The sequence below is a fragment of the Hoplias malabaricus genome, chromosome 7 (assembly GCF_029633855.1).
Source record: "Hoplias malabaricus isolate fHopMal1 chromosome 7, fHopMal1.hap1, whole genome shotgun sequence".
NCBI classification, from domain to species: Eukaryota; Metazoa; Chordata; class Actinopteri; order Characiformes; family Erythrinidae; genus Hoplias; species Hoplias malabaricus.
In genome coordinates this window covers 17,763,703-17,781,296 of record NC_089806.1, presented here as the reverse complement: position 1 = coordinate 17,781,296, position 17,594 = coordinate 17,763,703, and the positions used below count along the sequence as shown (strand labels likewise).

At 41.3% G+C, this 17,594-nt stretch overlaps 1 protein-coding gene across 1 annotated transcript in view; it reads right to left on the bottom strand.

The window, feature by feature from the left end:
* LOC136702497 (kelch-like protein 29) overlaps nt 1-17,594 on the bottom strand; it is a 216,394-nt gene that overhangs the window by 37,006 nt on the left and 161,794 nt on the right. The window contains exons 8-9 of the mRNA XM_066677586.1: nt 15,915-16,174; nt 1,228-1,426 (exon numbers count right to left, since the gene is read on the bottom strand). Of these exons, the coding sequence (XP_066533683.1) occupies nt 1,228-1,426; nt 15,915-16,174 (459 nt within the window). The remainder of the gene's footprint in view (nt 1-1,227; nt 1,427-15,914; nt 16,175-17,594) is intronic.

The window sequence follows — 17,594 nt, the reverse complement described above, 5'->3', positions numbered from 1 at the left end:
CCTTGGCTTTTCAGGGTAGAACTCACAAATGTACATTATAATATAAATCAGAGACCACCCTTCATTTATTTAATTCATGGTGAAGATGGCCATTAAATGCAAATGATTTGTTTTATAATTTAATCTATTCCCAAGGCAATTGTACTTGCATAAAGAATGTGAAAGTCAAACGACTATAACATGAATTATTGTCAGCAGAAAATTCATGAATTTGGGCATTTGGAGTATGTCATTGAAAACAGGTAATTGAAAAAAATGCAAAGGTAGTAAACATGAAATAAAGAATATTTTGATTACTATTCTTGAAGTTTCTGTTAGAGATATGTTTTTAAATTTATTTTTTGATTCTGATCAGGGTAAAGTGGTTAAAGACAATGAATGAATGGAAAAGAAATAAAAGTACTTAAGTGTTGTTTTGACTGGATATTCATTAAGCACACAATGGTTCCTGACATTTGCACTGTAATGTACATGTAATACAGATCATCAGCATGAAAAATACATTACGTGATCTGGCTAAGCCTGCAACCAATGATCATACGACACTTTAACTGTTAGATTTTTGTGATTTTCCCCTGCTGAGAAAAAAAATAAATAAATAAAAAATATATATATATATATATATATATATATCATGAGAAAAAAATTGACTTAGTCAACTCCAGCAATCAGAGGCTGGTGCAGAGAAAATGACTGTTAAAAAGGGATGGATGTAATATCACCTCTCTTGGTACAAGCATGGGGATGAGAACAGGGAGAAATGAGCCAAGCAAAAGTCAGAATAACGATCATTCTAAATTCAGTTTGCTTAAAAATGGAACCGCTTCAGAAATTTTATGTCTTCAGCTGCCTTGGTGGTTCAAAAGAGTCTTCAACTCATTCCTATTACGCAAATGATCTTAGATACACAACTGACAATATCACCTGAATGAACAGAATAATATCAGCAAATAGAAATAATCTAGCAGTTAACTCTGGAGCAAAGCATCAATTCTCACTTGAGACTATTGCTTTTGTATAAGTCCCCTGACAGAATAAACTTAATAAACTAGTATTAGGCTTCTAATTTGGCAGTGGGGATTTCTAATATAACACAGATTGGCTCAAAGAGCTGTCTATAAAAAAAAGGATGGGTGTAATAACAGCTCCCTTGGTGTAAGGCATGAGAAATGAGAGGCACACAGAGGCAGAAAAGAACCAATAGCAGCTCAGACATTTGAGTTGTACCTGCAGATAGCCGTGGACGAGTACGGGGTGTTTGCATCTCCTGGCGAGCATGGGGCAGCATGTGGTAGCGCTTGGCCTCATTCACCAGGTCTCGGCAGGCCTCCGAGGACTTGATCAGCTCCTCGTTGTCAACCACATTCAGCAGATAGCTTGGGTGAATGAATGGCAGCCTCACTACTGCCAACAACTCTGATATATGCTGTGAGAGAAAGAAAATTAAAACACTATATATACATACAAAAATATAATTTTATAAAATAAAAAAGTGCCACTTTAAACAAGTAGATGAACTCATTAAAAAAATCATTGAGGTCATCTTGAGAGTCAGTCCTAAATATACACATTGAAATCTATGTGCAGTCCTCACAGAAGACCACAGGGTACAGGGCATTGTTGGCACAAAGATTTGCAGATTTGCATTCTAACAAACAGACAAATGATTGAATCATTTTCTGAATTTGTTTTCTGCTTCGTCTGGATTGAATGATACGTTTGGAATAAGGCTTACACAGAACTCCATTGTTTTATGACTTAATATCCGTAACATACCCCTTTTAAATAGAGTACTTTCTGGGTGCAGTTCAAGAAAGATAAGCCAAGAAAGATTAGCCTTTCAAACACCTCTTTATTTCAGATCTCTTTCACTCAAATCTGTCAATCAACTCTTTTGTCTTATCAGTGGCATCAGAGATGACAGATACTCCGGAGTCTGTGTGTGTGTGTGTGTGTGTGTATGCTGGGCAGCTGTCTCTGGGGATGAGCAGGTCTGATAGGAGTTGCTATGGTGAGGGGCTCTGCTGGCGGATGGCTTGATTGCAGAAAGCAGGGGCTCTGTTGGGGGTCTAGCTGGCATTAGCATTGGGCCTGTAAACATGAGCTGACAGGGACAGTGGCTGCACTGACCTGTTCACCCCAGGCAATCGCAGCCTCTCTTACATAAAGCCCTGTTCACACATGTGCCCTGTTCTGGCATCTGCGTCTTTGTCCTGTTTCAGAGCCAGAGCTGCAGGTGAAGTCAAAGAGCGCCAGACGTTACCTGCTATGACCTTGATACAATCACCACTTTCTCTTTAGACTCACTTGAGATTGATACAAACAACATTCGAGTTGACATTTATTTATTGGTCGCATCACCAGTGGCTTCTGTTTATTTGTCACACCCCAACTACCCCCCTCCAATTCCAATATGCCCAGTTTAGCCAAATTTTTTGCTCAAACAATGTAGGGCTGAAGGCCAAGTGCAAGGAATGGCCTTGGAGCTATTTCACACATTTGCCAAGTCTTGGCTGCACTTCAATCCTTTGTCCTACATATATTCCTACTAAAACACCTCCCAACTGTGCCCTGTAACTAAACTTCCTGGAGAGATTCTGTCCATGTTGGCTCAGCTGTGGCCCAGCTAGCAGAAATGAAAATGAAATGCCACGCGTGCGCGCCTTCAGTGTAAATGTATTAATGTAAAAACTGCCTGTTGGTTTGAGGGCACAGGAAATGTCCTCAGCAGGCCATCAGCAGTGCCACTTCCTGACTGAGGGACAGTGGATTAGAGACAGCAGCGGTCGGGACACATTTTCCAGGCACAGTGTTCTGAAATAATGTCACTCTCTATATATTTTATTTTATATTGAAAAACACAGGCTTCCCACTTTTAACTGCATTAGTTCAATTTTAATTATTAATTTTATACCTTTTGTTTTATTTATCCACACTTCTCCATGCAAGCACTGTCCAGGATGTTACTGATACAGTCATTTAGTGCTAAGGTTATCAATAGTGATGTAATGTTATGGTGATACTGCTGGCATAAGTTGTTAGCTTGAAAATGGAATGTGTATTTTAGTGATTAACAAATTCACAGCAATCAAAGACTTAGCTTGTGAATGAACCTATATATAGTGTGACACGGTGGCTTAGTGGTTAGTATGTTCAAATCTCAATGCTGGGATCTTGGGTTCAAGTCCCATCTGAATGGAGTTTCCATGTTCTCCCCGTGTCTGTGTGGCTTTCCTCCGGGGTCTCCGGTTTCCTCCCACAGTCCAAGCTTCTCTAATAAATGTCCTGGTATGAGTGAATGAATGTGAATGAATGTCTGTTTGTGTGTGAGTGAATATGTGTGTGCCCAGATATGGATTGGCGATCTATCCTGGGTGAAACCCTAGTGCCTGATGCAGTCCTCCAACAGGACAGTCGTTCCTGGTCAAGAGTACACTGTGTGCATTTGGCTGCCGCTTCTTGCCAGTGTGTGTGGATTTAATGTTTTTTTTTTGTTTATTTATTGTAAAGCATCCTTGGGTTTTTAGAAAGGCCCTATATAAGTGTAACATTAAATAAATAAATGAAAATGGATTCAGAACATAGATGAAATTGAAATGGTGTTAAAACCATATTCTGAACATCATTATGTTATGTTAAGTATAAAATGCATTACATTGTGTATATTTAAATCAGAGGCGATTGCTCTAAGACTGCAAGGGAAGCTCAGCTTCCCCTAAAATGTCAAAAAATAAGTGATCAAATATATTCTGTTATGTGTACATGTCATTGAATAAATATGCACTACAACGCGCTCAACTTTTGTTCAGAATCAGCTTCTGCATGATGATTGGATGATCTGTCTGAGGCTGAATCCCTTTTTGATTGACAGCGAAATGAGCGAATCAGCGATCCTTTGGTGTAAAGATCCGTGGGAGTGTTACATTTTCATTCTGTTCTGAGTTGAACCGGAGACTTTTTTAATCATCTTAGCGGCATTTTCTTTGTTAAAAACGAATCAAGCTTCTATTTCTGGTGGGTTTTTTTGTAGCTGCTTGTGTTTGGAGACTGACTTCTATCACTCTTTCTGACTTCTATCACAGTTTCTGTCCAGCGGGTGCTGCTGAGCCCCTCCACCGTCACAAAGCACTCACAGGCGGACACACTTCACATGGGCCAAGGCCGTTTAAGCAGCCTAGCTCTGCTGGCCATTGAGAGGACACTAGTCAAGTCCCTGGAAAAGACGCCTTGTTGGTACGACAGGGTCACAGATCATTATCTTGAAAAGGAACGGAGGGTAGAATTTACGTATAAATAAACCGACACATTTTATGATGTAGGCCGAAATTGAGCTTCCCCTCCTTGAAAGACCGGCATCTGCTACTGATTTCAATAGTATAAACTTGCCATGTCTATGGCAAATATTTCTGGTATATTCCAACATAGAAAGTACTTTGAGCATATAATAGTATCTAGAATTCTGAAAATATAAAGAGAACAGAGAACATTATGCTAGTGCTGAAAAGACTATACAAGATACCAGTTACAGAGAATTGATTTTAAAATATTTACACAATATTTCATCACTCATTCGCTCGGTGGATTAGGACTAAATTTCTTTTATCATCTACTGGAAGAACAAAAGCACCTTAGACCACTCTAAGGAAGCATGTATTTCTAATGGTGCCTAGATCTTCTGGAACAAGACATTTGCCCTTAGCCTAGGGACATAAATAAAAATTAGCATTAGTGGTGAGATCATGACAAATAAATTAGTAAATAAACATTATTCATTTTTTTTGACATCATTTTAGCCATTCTCAATCATTTTAACTATTTCTCATTTACTTTTGATGTCTTTAATCTTTCTTATGCTTAATGCCCATTCCATAGCAGACTAAGTCCTGCTGGCCCAACCCCTCCGTCACTCTCCATCCCCCCCACCCCCCACCCCTTCATCCCCAGCTCCTGCCAGTGGTGTGGTTCAGCCAACAGCTTTGGAGCGGTTTGAGAAAATAATCATCAGCTCCCGAGCCATGCCGCCACCGGGGACCAGGCGAGAGCTTTAACAGGCAGCGGGGGGATTTCTGCTCCTGCTCGTAAATCTGACTCGCTACAAAAACGCTGATACTCGCACCCTTGCTGTCCTGCACCAGGCGATTAAATGATTGCACTAAAATATGCAATCCTCCACAAGGGGAGGGTGGACAGAGCAAAAAAAAAAAAAAGCGAAGGCGTCTCCAAAGTGACACGCTTCAGCCTGAAGGAAAGGAAAAAAACGTTCCGCAGGGAGGCGAATTCTCCACCTGATGAATTATGGATGGGTGCAGTTGGTCCGCATACAGAAACGACTCTGCAATTATGACCCATGTGGAGACCAGTAAGACTGCTAAAATCAACAGAGTGAGAAAAGTGAGCCGTCATGTTGAGGTATTAAAGTCCAGAGTGTTCGGCGAGTGGAGTAGAAAGGCCTAGGTGTTGCTATCCTCAGCCATCCTGGCGGCTTCAGCAGAAATGGCTTTTAACGGCATGTGGAGCACGCAGCAGTGTTTGAGGCTTTGCTGGGCAGGGATTAATACTAGTTCACCCTGACCAACCTCTAAAATAGCCTTAGCAATATCGAGACGCTTAAAGCTGGCTCATCTCACAAGGCAGACCAAATTACTCAAGCTTGCAGAATGTTCTATCATAGCACACTAACACAACCACTCTAACATTTTGGTATAGTACAAACAAAGTTTGAGGTTTTGTAGCTCCTCCCTTTTACTTAGTCACTTCTTTTTACTTCTATATGAATTACATTCATGCATTTCTTCCTGTGGACCATTCAAAGGGAACGGAATGTTTTCTACCACTCTGAAAAGTCTAATATAATGTTGACACAGTGGCAACAGGATTGAAATCTAGTGATTGTGCTGCCATGACATCACTTAATGAGATGTAAGGGACCTTGAAATGTACCGTGAACATCCAGTAATTTTTTTTGTTCACTTTTAACCATAAAAAGCTTTAGTTGTCAGTAACCAAAAGCATGGTTCAATTCCATTGGTTCTTGAGTGGTCCAACCATCTAAGTGTTGGCATTGTGTCAGCAGGCAAACTCTCAAATCTTGGCTTCCCAGATTCACCCATGGCCAGTAGTCCAAGAAAGCATGATTCATTACTTTTTAAGTGGGTTGGATGACCCTCCCTCTCACACTCATCACTCACTGTGATGCTAGCCAACGTGAGCATCTTTAAAGTAAGCTAATATATTTGGAAGTGAGAATTCGTCTGCTAGCAGATCGCTGCACATGAAATGTATTTATTTTCTTTAATAAATAAATAAATGTGCAAATTCAAAGTTATATGAAAACAAATCAAATGTAAAAAGCTACACATTTAACTAACACTGTAGTTAAATACAGATTACATATATTTTAATAGTATATCAGAACAAAGTACAATGACTTGGCTTATGGCTCAGGTAAACAAAAGGTTTCGATTCCATTAAACACAGTAAAGTACATCAGCATTGTAGCAGCTTTCATTGGCTGTAAGTGAATGTTCCTGAGTAAAAGACACTGGAGTCTAAGCAAGCTCCATCAAGTCAAACAGATACAGTACACCCTGAGCTTCTTTACTATTGACTTCCAGTAGAGACACAAACACTCACTCTCTCAACACCTACTTGCACACAGCAACTCGTTTACATGTATCCAATTTCGGCATCTGAATTCCCACCATGCACACGGCTCAATTTGCCAATGAGCCTGACACCAACATTACATCTGCCGCACACATTCAATCAATGTTAAAAGGCCCTGACAGCCTGCGTTCAATCAGCTCTGCTGCTGTTCCACTTCATGGGCTTCGTTTGGAACAGCGTGCCACTTTCATAGCTGTGAATCAGCACTAACCCCAGCACTTCCATTGGCCCTGGATATATCCGCACTGGCCTCACTCTCACAGCCATTAATGGCCCTGGAGTCTAGGTGCCTGGGCATGCTTTTAGCACCTGCTGGGTGACGTTCAGGGACCTGCACTCACTCTTTGCCTGTAATGTGTCTGGAAGGTGTTGATTACTGTAATGGGGAGAGAGGGGGTGGGGTGGCTGTCTGGAGGGCAAGGAAACTGCTTTCTGAGTGTTTATGCAGGAAAACCAGACTGGGCTCAGCAATCACATTATGTGGCTTCAGCATTGTGGGGTTGAACAGAGATAAGAAGGATGACAAGCACAAGGCAAAATAATGATTTGCAGAGGTGTCAATTTAATTTGATTACAAAAACCATTCAACACAATGAAAACACTCATATCGATTATTTTAGTGCCCAACAGAATTTTTTTTTACCTTAGATGGGAGTTACTGCTGTGATTTTTGATCATTTAATTTGCTAAGAATTATATTTATATTCTGTATCACTAGGACTAAAACTAGGACTATATGATAGAAAATATGGATACAGCCAAAACAGATATGATCCATTAACTCAACACAAAAAAGCAGCTTTTCCTTTGTCTTATTTATTCTCTGTCATAAATTATATTATGTCTCAAAGCTGCTGTTGCATTTAACAGTTAAAGACATTGCTCTATGTGATGGCCCACTAAGGTCCCCACATGTAAGATGAATAAGGGATGCAGTGTGTCTGGGGACTGAAGTATTAAGTTTAGTTTGTTCAGCACAAGTCCAGAGTACATTGTTAATTGTGTTAGGTGCATTGCAGTAATAGCTCTAGCTCTGATTGCCCCAGAATGGATACATTGGTTATATTTACTCATTTTAAAGTTAATAATGTTCATTCATTCATTATCTGTAACTGCTTATCCAATTCAGGGTCGCGGGGGTCCAGAGGCGCAAGGCGGGAATACACCCTGGAGGGGGCGCCAGTCCTTCACAGGGCAAGGCAGACACACTCACACATTCACTCACACCTATGAGTCACCAATCCACCTACCAACGTGTGTTTTTGGACTGTGGGAGGAAACCGGAGCACCCGGAGGAAACCCACACGGACACGGGGAGAACACACCAGCTCCTCACAGACAGTCACCTGGAGCGGGAATCGAACCCACAACCTCCAGGTCCCTGGAGCTGCGTGACTGCGACACTACCTGCTGCACCACCGTGCCGCCAGTTAATAAGGTTTCTCATTAAATTCCTTTAAAGTGATAAGCTCATAAAAGGTTCAAATCTTTGTTTAAATCCTATATTTCATATAAATGGTCAATAATTTAATATCTTTCAAACTTATCCTTTCAATACTAGTTGTGCACGCTAGTAAAGAAGAGCCAGACCATAGGATGGGACAGTTTTAACATAATTTATTGATCTCTGCTGACTTTTTTGCCTATTTCCATGGAGCCATGTCTGCAGCGTGGGTGGTGGTTTAGAGAATGTGGAGGCTTACTGAGCATGTCTTTATAGAGATGCCTGGAATTCTGAATTATCTGGTCTGTACTACTTGGAACATTTTTTTGGGGTAAACCATGTTTGTACAATGAGCTAAGTGGGTATTTTACATTTCTCCATTGATATTTAATATTGAGAAATTGTGAGGGGTAATGTGAAGTGGGAGATAGAATGTGAATAGTGTTGTCCAGTTAAGTGGATTTCTTCCCATTCACTGTTACTGGGGAATGTACCTTGAATATTAAATAGTTTGATCCATAGTGTTAAAAGAGGACTGATCGTGCTGTCAGGGATGAGTTTTAATTCTGTTCCCACAAGCTCAAAGGCTGTAAGCTGTACCTGTTATATAAAGTTTAAAATTCAAAATTTACAAGAGTCAATACATGTCCAGACATGACTCCTCAATGTGCCTCTTAGCCTTGTCTTTGGTCACACCCTGACACTCTAACATCCTGAAGAATCTTACATATGTGTCACAAACTGCCTTTAAGTTCAAGATAAATATGAATAGTAATAATACAGGATTATCAGAATATACACAGAGCAACACTAGACCGTGAATCATCACCCTCAGATCAGTGATGATTCATAGAATAAAGGAAAGGATTACACCAGAAACATACACAAGATAGATTCATGAGTGTAGCCTGAACTCATTCAATATGCAGGAAGTATTCTCTGTCTGTCTATCTCTCACTCTCTCATTTCTCCCCCTCTCTTTCTCTTGCTCAATCTCTCTCTCACTCACACACCCACACACACACAGTGTATTCTGCACACGTATGCTACTTACACACATGAGTGCCTATTCACAAGCTGAACACACGAATGCATCCCAAAACACATGACACAAATGGGCAGACTCAAATGCTTCATTTGAAACCCATCTAAAGGCATACTCTCACACACAGGGAGACAGCTGCTTGAAATATTTGACCAAACCAGACGGGACCAGACTACTCATGGTGGGTATCAGACTCCGTTTCCCAAATACATATCAGGCTGGGTTTTGGTAAAAATTTCCCATTCTGTTCTCATAGCCTGATTTTTTCCTGCCTGCTTGAGGACTACTTTATTTTTTCTCTCTAACATAGAAAAAGTTTTTAATCTCATACACATTGGGATTGTTGAGAGTGTTTAGCACTGTGGACCATGAGCTCCAGGGTTATGAGAAAGATGGTGACTGATGGGCTGGTTGGAGAAATTTGGACTGAATTTTGTTGAGATTGGGTCAGTTTCAAATTCAGTTTGAGTTTAGAAAAAAAAACTGTGTTTGGGACAAGTTTGGTTTTGACTCAAAAAGTGATGCTGTGCACCTCAAACACAACACTGGGGTTCCCATGTGTCTTGAAAAACCAAGAAAAGGAAATTTAGAAACTAGTTTCCCAGTCGTTGAAACTGAAGTTGGTAAGATGCCCTAAATATCTACCATGTCAACTGACATTACATAATTTAGGCTCTATCTATTAGGCATGTGGACATGTGGTGTTAGATCTCCTAATAAAACAAGGTCACATATAGAAACACTAATATTTATTACAGAATGTTAAGTGATAAATGGAGACCTAAACAACAAACAAACAAATATCGAACTGAAAAGTGAAATTTTGTTAAATGTTAAACATAGACATTATATTTGTTACATACGGAGCTTTCATACATGCAAGACATAAACAATATTCAGGGAATGTCCTGGAAAAAGTTTCTGTGAAATGAGGAGGAACCCTGAAAATTATCTCACTGCATTTGAGGTTTAGACCAAAATTTCAAGCCTGTTTCAAGCTCTGTTTCTCTCAAACACACACACATACACACACACAAACACACAGGACTTATTTACGCTGGGGTGGAGAATAATCAGTCTGACAGCACGCTGGGCAGATATGACAGAGTCAAGGTGTGAGCATTCTGGGAGGCCTCACACAAATGAAAAATGCCCATTGAGAATTTTCCATTTCATGCTGTCAGCGGGCACCGCAGTATGTTTATGTCTGTGTGTCTATGCGTGTGTATGTGAATGTGTGTATGAGTGTCATCACACAGCCCCCATGTTGTTTTTATACAAACGATACCTGCACTGAGAGACATTATTTATTCTCCTTTAAATATAACCTCAGCCAGGCAAGGAGAAATGAGCCGGCGAAACACTCCCTCACACACACACAAAGTTCATCTGGGGGGTATTCCCCTTCTGGGGAGAGAGAGAGAGAGAGAGAGAGAAAGAGAGAGAGAGAGAGAGAGAGAAACAGAGGAACAGAGGATCAGAAAGACCGTAATATAAAAGGTGTAGGGGGTAGTAGTGGGCGCAGTGAGGCGAGTTTCTGCTGGCCTTGTGCCTGGAACTCTGCTTCTGAACCATAATGAACGCAAAACAGACACAGCGAAGAAGCCATGGTCCACAGCCTCCAATCCTGCTCTGTACAGCAGCTGCTGCCCTAACCCTGCAGCACTATGCAGTAATTTAGTGATGGCTCACTTAGTACATTTGGATTTAGTTTTATAATTAAATTAACTCAATTCTTGCATGTAATTAAATTGAAGGGGTTTTCTCATATTCACTTTTCTACTTACATATATTAAATATTGGTTTAATAGTGGTTACTAATTAATTTGTAATAATTATATATATGTATAATGAGTCTACCTCCTCGTACCTACACTCACTGTCCATTCTCTCACCTGAGTGTCAAAGGACACTTTTTAGTTCAACAATTCATTCATTCATTGTCTGTAACAGCTTATCCAGTTCAGGGTCGCGGTGGGTCTGGAGCCTAGCCGGAATCACTGGGTGCAAGGCGGGAACACACCCCGGAGGGGGCGCCAGTCCTTCACAGAGCGACACACAGTCACACATTCACTCACACACTCACACCTACAAACACGTTTGAGTCTCCAATCCACCTACCAATGTGTGTTTTGGACTGTGGGAGGAAACCGGAGCACCCGGAGGAAACCCATGTGGACACAGGGAGAACACACCAACTCTTCACAGACAGTCACCTGGAGTGGGATTTGAACCCACAACCTCCAGGACCCTGGAGCTGTGTGACTGCAACACTACCTGCTGCTAAAGTTTTAAAACCCTTTAGTGTCTGTGCTGGACTGAGAATAGTCTGGCTAGACTAAAATATCCAGTCAACAGCATCCTGTGGGCAGCGTTCAGGTAACTGCTGAAGGACTAGAGCAGAGTCCCAATTGTTTTTTCTGCTCTGTCCCCTTTGGTAGATTATTGTAAAATATCAAGCCCCATACTCCAACAACACGTCATTTTAGAGTGCTTAGAATGACCCACTATCCAAATCAGACCTGCTTTGTGGGGGTCCTGTGGGGGTCCTGACTGCTGGAGAACAGGGTGAAAGGGGCAAGACAAAGTTTACAGAGCAACATGTGGGCTATAGCCTGCAATTGCTGAAAAACAAAGTGTGGACCTCAGAGAATGGACAGTGAGTGTGACAGGTGTATATAGTTATTATATAACTGTTTTATAATACTTAAACAGAGGTCATAATTATAGTGCTGTAATTGTGATTATATTACATCATTGCTGACAGAGCAAAACCTCAGTTCTTTACAAAAGCATTAATGCAACAATTTTTAAATTCCATTATTATGTTTTTACTAAACCCTATTTTTAATCTTTAATAATCCAATTAAATGAAACCAAAAATGTAATTATTATTATCATTATCATTTTTTTAATGAGGTTAATATGAATGTGACGGTATTGTGAAATTAAGCAGTACTACAACTAATTTGTGCAAATTCCTCAACCAATATAACCATAAGACACACAAAATTCCTTTATATGTCTTTGGAAAGGAAAATAGTGGCAGATTTGCCAATTGAAAAACTGTTCCCTCCCCATGTCCTGATGTCAAACACGACTCCTGCAGCTAATAAGTCTTATCTGCCACGAACATGAACAGAACATCAATAGTGGAACATCCATTGTTATTCTCTGACCACTGCATTAGATGGACCTTCACACAGTGAATACTGATTCCCTAACGTCCTGTAAGACCCGTCATTAAGCGCTCTTTTCGACCGCATATTAGTTCTTCCTTCAAAAGAGGTGCTATTAATCAAACTCCTTTGTCATGCAGTCTCAGCAGGTAGAGATAAAGTAGAGGCTGGAATTGGTGGGAGCATGTTGTTAATGGGCCTGCTGGCAGTGAGAGGGGTCTGCTCTAATTGAAAGCATGTGGCCTGGGCTGTGGATGTGGAGCAGAGGGTGAGAGACAGACCTGTGTTTAAGGACTCTGTTCGTACTCTACACACAGCTGTTTGAGAGCAGTGTAAGTGTCCTAGATGTAGACCTATTAACAGCTTGGACATGCTAAAAAGATGTGTTTAAAATATGTATATTTTTACTGTGTACAGTTGTCTTACTATTACAGTTGAATGTCTGTACATACAGCTAGTACAACATGTTATATATTGTAAAACCTCAGGTTCCAGTCTTGCATAATATATGTGGTGTGCATCAAGGTTAATGTTGGGATCTATTGCTTTGGTGTACATTTCTTTAAATTTATATTTAAACAGTATTTAATTTAGAAAATTATACTTTTTTTCCATAGACATAGCCTGAGGGGGTTTAGATAACATATGTTCTGTGGGGATTAGATAGGATATAATACCTTTGTCATAAGACAGAGTGAAGAAAAATAACAACAACAAAAACACACAACAGCAACGGGTTTTTCCAAAACACAAGTTAAAATACAGAAGGCTTAGTAGAACACAAACTGTCACAGTCAGTGAGAAAAACAAACACAGATGTTTTTATTAATCCTTCCACTGTGAGAAGAAAACCAGACTATGGGTCTGAAAGAATGTGCAGCATTCTACTGAGAAAAAATATATATAAAAAAGCTCTTTTACAAAAAAGTGTTAGTGTTCTCAGAACAATGGACTGAAAGCCAAAGTAACTTTAACATTAACCATAAACCTAAAACCACATGATGCCCTGAAACGGCAAGTCTAGGACTGCTGCCGACTGTGGATCTGCAGATGGATGTTATTGGAGCTTCCACAGCACGGCAGGAGTGAACTCACTGCTCCACACTCCTGGCTTCATGCTGTTTACACTAGTGGGAGTTTACTCCGGCAGCCTCCAGCTCTGTGCTTGAGTGACAGCTAAACTACTGTTTGGACTCAGCAAATAGAGCACGCAGATTAGGGCTGGAAGAGTTTACACTTAATTGGTCGACTCGTGTATACATGGACATAATGTAACTGACGGCCAAGCCCTCAAGCCATTGCCTCTCGCTAGACATTTGTCATGGTTTGTTCCAATCATGATTACTGCAGAGATCTAGGAACGTACAAAAAAACAACAACATGTGAGTCAACGTTCATTGTTATACAGTTTGTCTCAGTCAGATTTGCCTCATATCTTATCTTGCAGGGTTGGAAAATGAGCTCATGAACATCAGGAGTATTAGGGCAGGATTGATCATGCTGGTGGCATGTAAAATCTTTAAGCTCCATGAGTTATCTACAGCAGCATTATTCTTTCTCTGCGGTCACAAGGGACCCAGTGTTATGACTACAGGAAAACAGTGTTGACTCACGGCGTTACACTAATGCAAATTAAGATGTGAGATGAAGAATTGCCCAACATGCATCCATACATCATCTCACACGGCGGCAATGCTTCAGAATGGTGGCTGAAATTAAGCTAAGTAGTCAGGCTGCTCACAAAGGAGTGGGCGCTAAATCAGAGGTAATTAGCTTGAAGCGAGAAAATGACTTGTTTACTTATAATGCTGACAAAATGAGCTCTGTGAGGGTTTTTCTTTTTACACTCCACTCCTGTTGACTATATCTGGCACAAACATTTCCTCATCTGAAGCGCACCTTGCTCCTGTATTCTCGTGCACTTTTTCTTCACACACCTTTCTTAGGCCCTGTTTCACAGAGTGAAAATTGCATATTTGTACCGTTGACACCAACAAAGGCTCGCTATGAGCAACAACACTTCACATTTGGCTTTACTGTGACAATTGGGCTCAGTATATCCTTGGGAAATGTCACCAGTTTCAATCAAAAAGCTTCCATCACGGTCTAGTGTAGACAGAAAGAGTCTGAGAGGGAGAGAGGGATGGTAAAATTGTGTTCATGACCCAATGTCCTGGTGCTGCGTTCAAACTCTAGCAATGACTAGTAGTGGAACTGTTTCATGGTGAACGAATGTGTGCTGGAAGTGCATGAGCTGGTTCTTAAGCAGCAGCTCAATGCGACGGCTCTGTCACACACGCCTCAGCTATTTCAGACAACCACCACACTCCATCATGACTCCAAAGAGCCTAATGTCATGCCACACAGCCCCTGAATATCTGATTCCAGCAGCAGTTCCGAGAGCCTTGCCGCTTATTTATGTTAGCTATAAGCGGCCTCAATCTTCTGGGGAAGTGAACAAAAGAGACCAAGGCCTGGAAAAAAGTTGCTGACCACTCCTGTTCCCAGCCTCTCTGAGCCCAAACTTTTTCAATACAGAGTGAGATTTGAAGGGGCCCTATTGAACTGTCTGGAGCCTCGCGCATAGCTCTTTTGATCCTTAAAGGAACAGAGACACTTCAGGGGGTTTAGTGCTCCTGCTGGGCTTTCACTCAGACTGGCAAAATCTCAGTTCCAATACCATACCTGCAGACCACGTCCAGCCCTCAGTGGTCGACTGCACTGTTTCATACGCAGGCATTTTAAAATATGAAACACCAGTAGAGTCCTCTTATGTTCTGAGACCACTTCTTACATCTGTTCTGAGTATTTCGTTTTTGGTATCCCCACTGAGTGTGCTCACAGGCTGAAAGTCCCGGCTTCTGAAAGCCTCAAGCCTCCCGGTGCTAGTTTTCTTGTCACCTCCACTGTACACATATGCTTAAGTAACTGCAACAATGACATTGATTAATGATTCACATTAGAGGCTACAGTCACATTACAAGCTTTACTGCACCTTGCACAGATCTGTTTCTTCTGTCTCGATGGATAGCGTTCATAATTGTAAGCAATATGTGTCATCAGTGTGAACTGAAAGTAATGTTCTGAAAGGATCATGCACTTTTTTATCAGCAGGTTAGTCTCTGCTGGCCAGCTGTTTGAGTGTGGAGTGTAGCTGAAAGTGGTGCAGGTGAGGAATATGGTATGTGTTAATAAAGACCTCTTGTAGAATTCTGACCTGATCTAAGACCACATGAAAGTGCTGGAAATATCAGATACTTGTTTTTACACAGCTTATATAAATGATTCACATTCCTGCAAACAATTTCATTTTTTTTTAAATCCTCATAATCAGTCTTTCTATTTAAAATGCACAACCAATCATTAAATGGCAGAATTGTTTCATTAATGTCTAAACTACGTAAAAGGCCAATGCCCTGGTTGTTTTGTAGCCATTGTAGTCACTGAATAACGATATAATACACGCTTTAGGTTGAATTAGGTATGAACTAGGACTGCTCAAATAAAGATGTCTACAAGATCTTTACTGGACCCACTGCAATAAAAATATCAGCAAAACGTAAATCAATGAGAGACTGACCTGTACTCTTTTGGTTGGGTCCTGCTTAATCCATTTGATGACCGTCTCATAGACCAGCTCCTCTGCCTTGGTGTTCAGACTGTCATTGGACAGATAGCTGACCAGGTCCTCCTTTGAGATGCTGAGGATCTCTTCCTGTCCGGCCACTTCGGGAAAGTTCTGCAGGGCGAAAGCTTTGGCCATGTTGTGGAGTTCTGTGCAGCACATGGCCTCAGCCATGGCCAGCAACCCCAGGCAGTTGTTGGCCGTCAGCTGCTTTTCTGAAAAGCACAAAGAACAGGGGAGAGAGAGAAAGTGAGAGAGAGACAGACATAGAGAGAGAGACACACACAGAGATACAGAGAGAGAGAGAGAGAGAGAGAGAGTGTCCAATGCTCACATCCATAAAAGATCACAAGGCTAAGGGGAGAAAGGCAGCGAAAGCTATCTTGGCTGTGTATCTGTGAAGCTCAGAAGAGCGTTCTGGCTCAAAGCACCCCAGGGACAAACATCAGGGCCAATCGATCGAGTGCAGGGCAGCTGGACGGGATGGTATCCCAGGGATTATCGCCGGCAGGTAAAGCTCTTATTGGTGCCTTAAGCCTATGCAGGGACGCAGGGTCGACAAAGTCGCATCAGCCAACTTTCGTGCGTCTTGTAAGGGCACTTGTGTTCAGGGAACGGCTCAACCCACTGTTCGGGGAAGTGGAGAAGAAATGTTCGCTTCTAATGAAATTGCCTGTGTTACATTCAAGGTACACAAGGTTTTCTTAATAAGGCTGCAGACCAATTAGTCAGTTATTAATGTCAGTGTCTAGTGGAAGTAATAAGCACCAGAGGAGTTTTGGCTACTAAAAGCTACTGTACAGACGAGAAGAGACTGTTATTTGTTGCTTGTTTTGTTTTTGTTTCTTTTCTTTTACTTTACAGGTTTGAATTTCACGTTTGACTGAAGGGCCCATCCTAGTACTCTGCTATGTAGTTATGAGATTGTGGATCCACAGATTGTCCCTTGCAGTGGTTAAAAAATTGACTGTATCTCCTTATAGACTCTTTCATGTACAAAAAAAAGCTGCAGAACATATGGGTTTTAAAAGGGATGGCTCTGCCAGATACAACCTGTTACAAATAAATTACAAAAACATACACCACATGAAATGAAGTCTACACATTAAACTCCAACCCAGGCCCAATTTGTCTCAAATTTTAACCAGAAAGAAACCAATCAGATCTCTTTTATGCAATTCTGGCTCAGAGAGCATCTGGCCTGGGCAGATGTGTTTTTATTATGTCTGGAAGGATGCAGAGCCGTAGCGTGCCATCTCCCATAAACCGGGTCAGACGCCTTCTCCTCACACAACGAGAAAAGAGGATTTTTTTTTGGAGTTTTCTGCCAGGGGCCATAAATGGCAGGCTGCAGACAACCACAAAGTGAGGTACATGCCCAGTGCTGGCATGAAAGATACACACACACAGACAAACACGCACACACACTTGCACACACACACACACACACACACTTGCACACACTTGCACACACTTGCACACACACACACACACACACACACACACACAGACACGCACACACACTCATGCACGCACACACACACACACACTCGCACTCATGCATGCACACAAGCACAAACACACTTGCACACACACAGGCACACAAACACACACACACTTGCGCACACACAGACA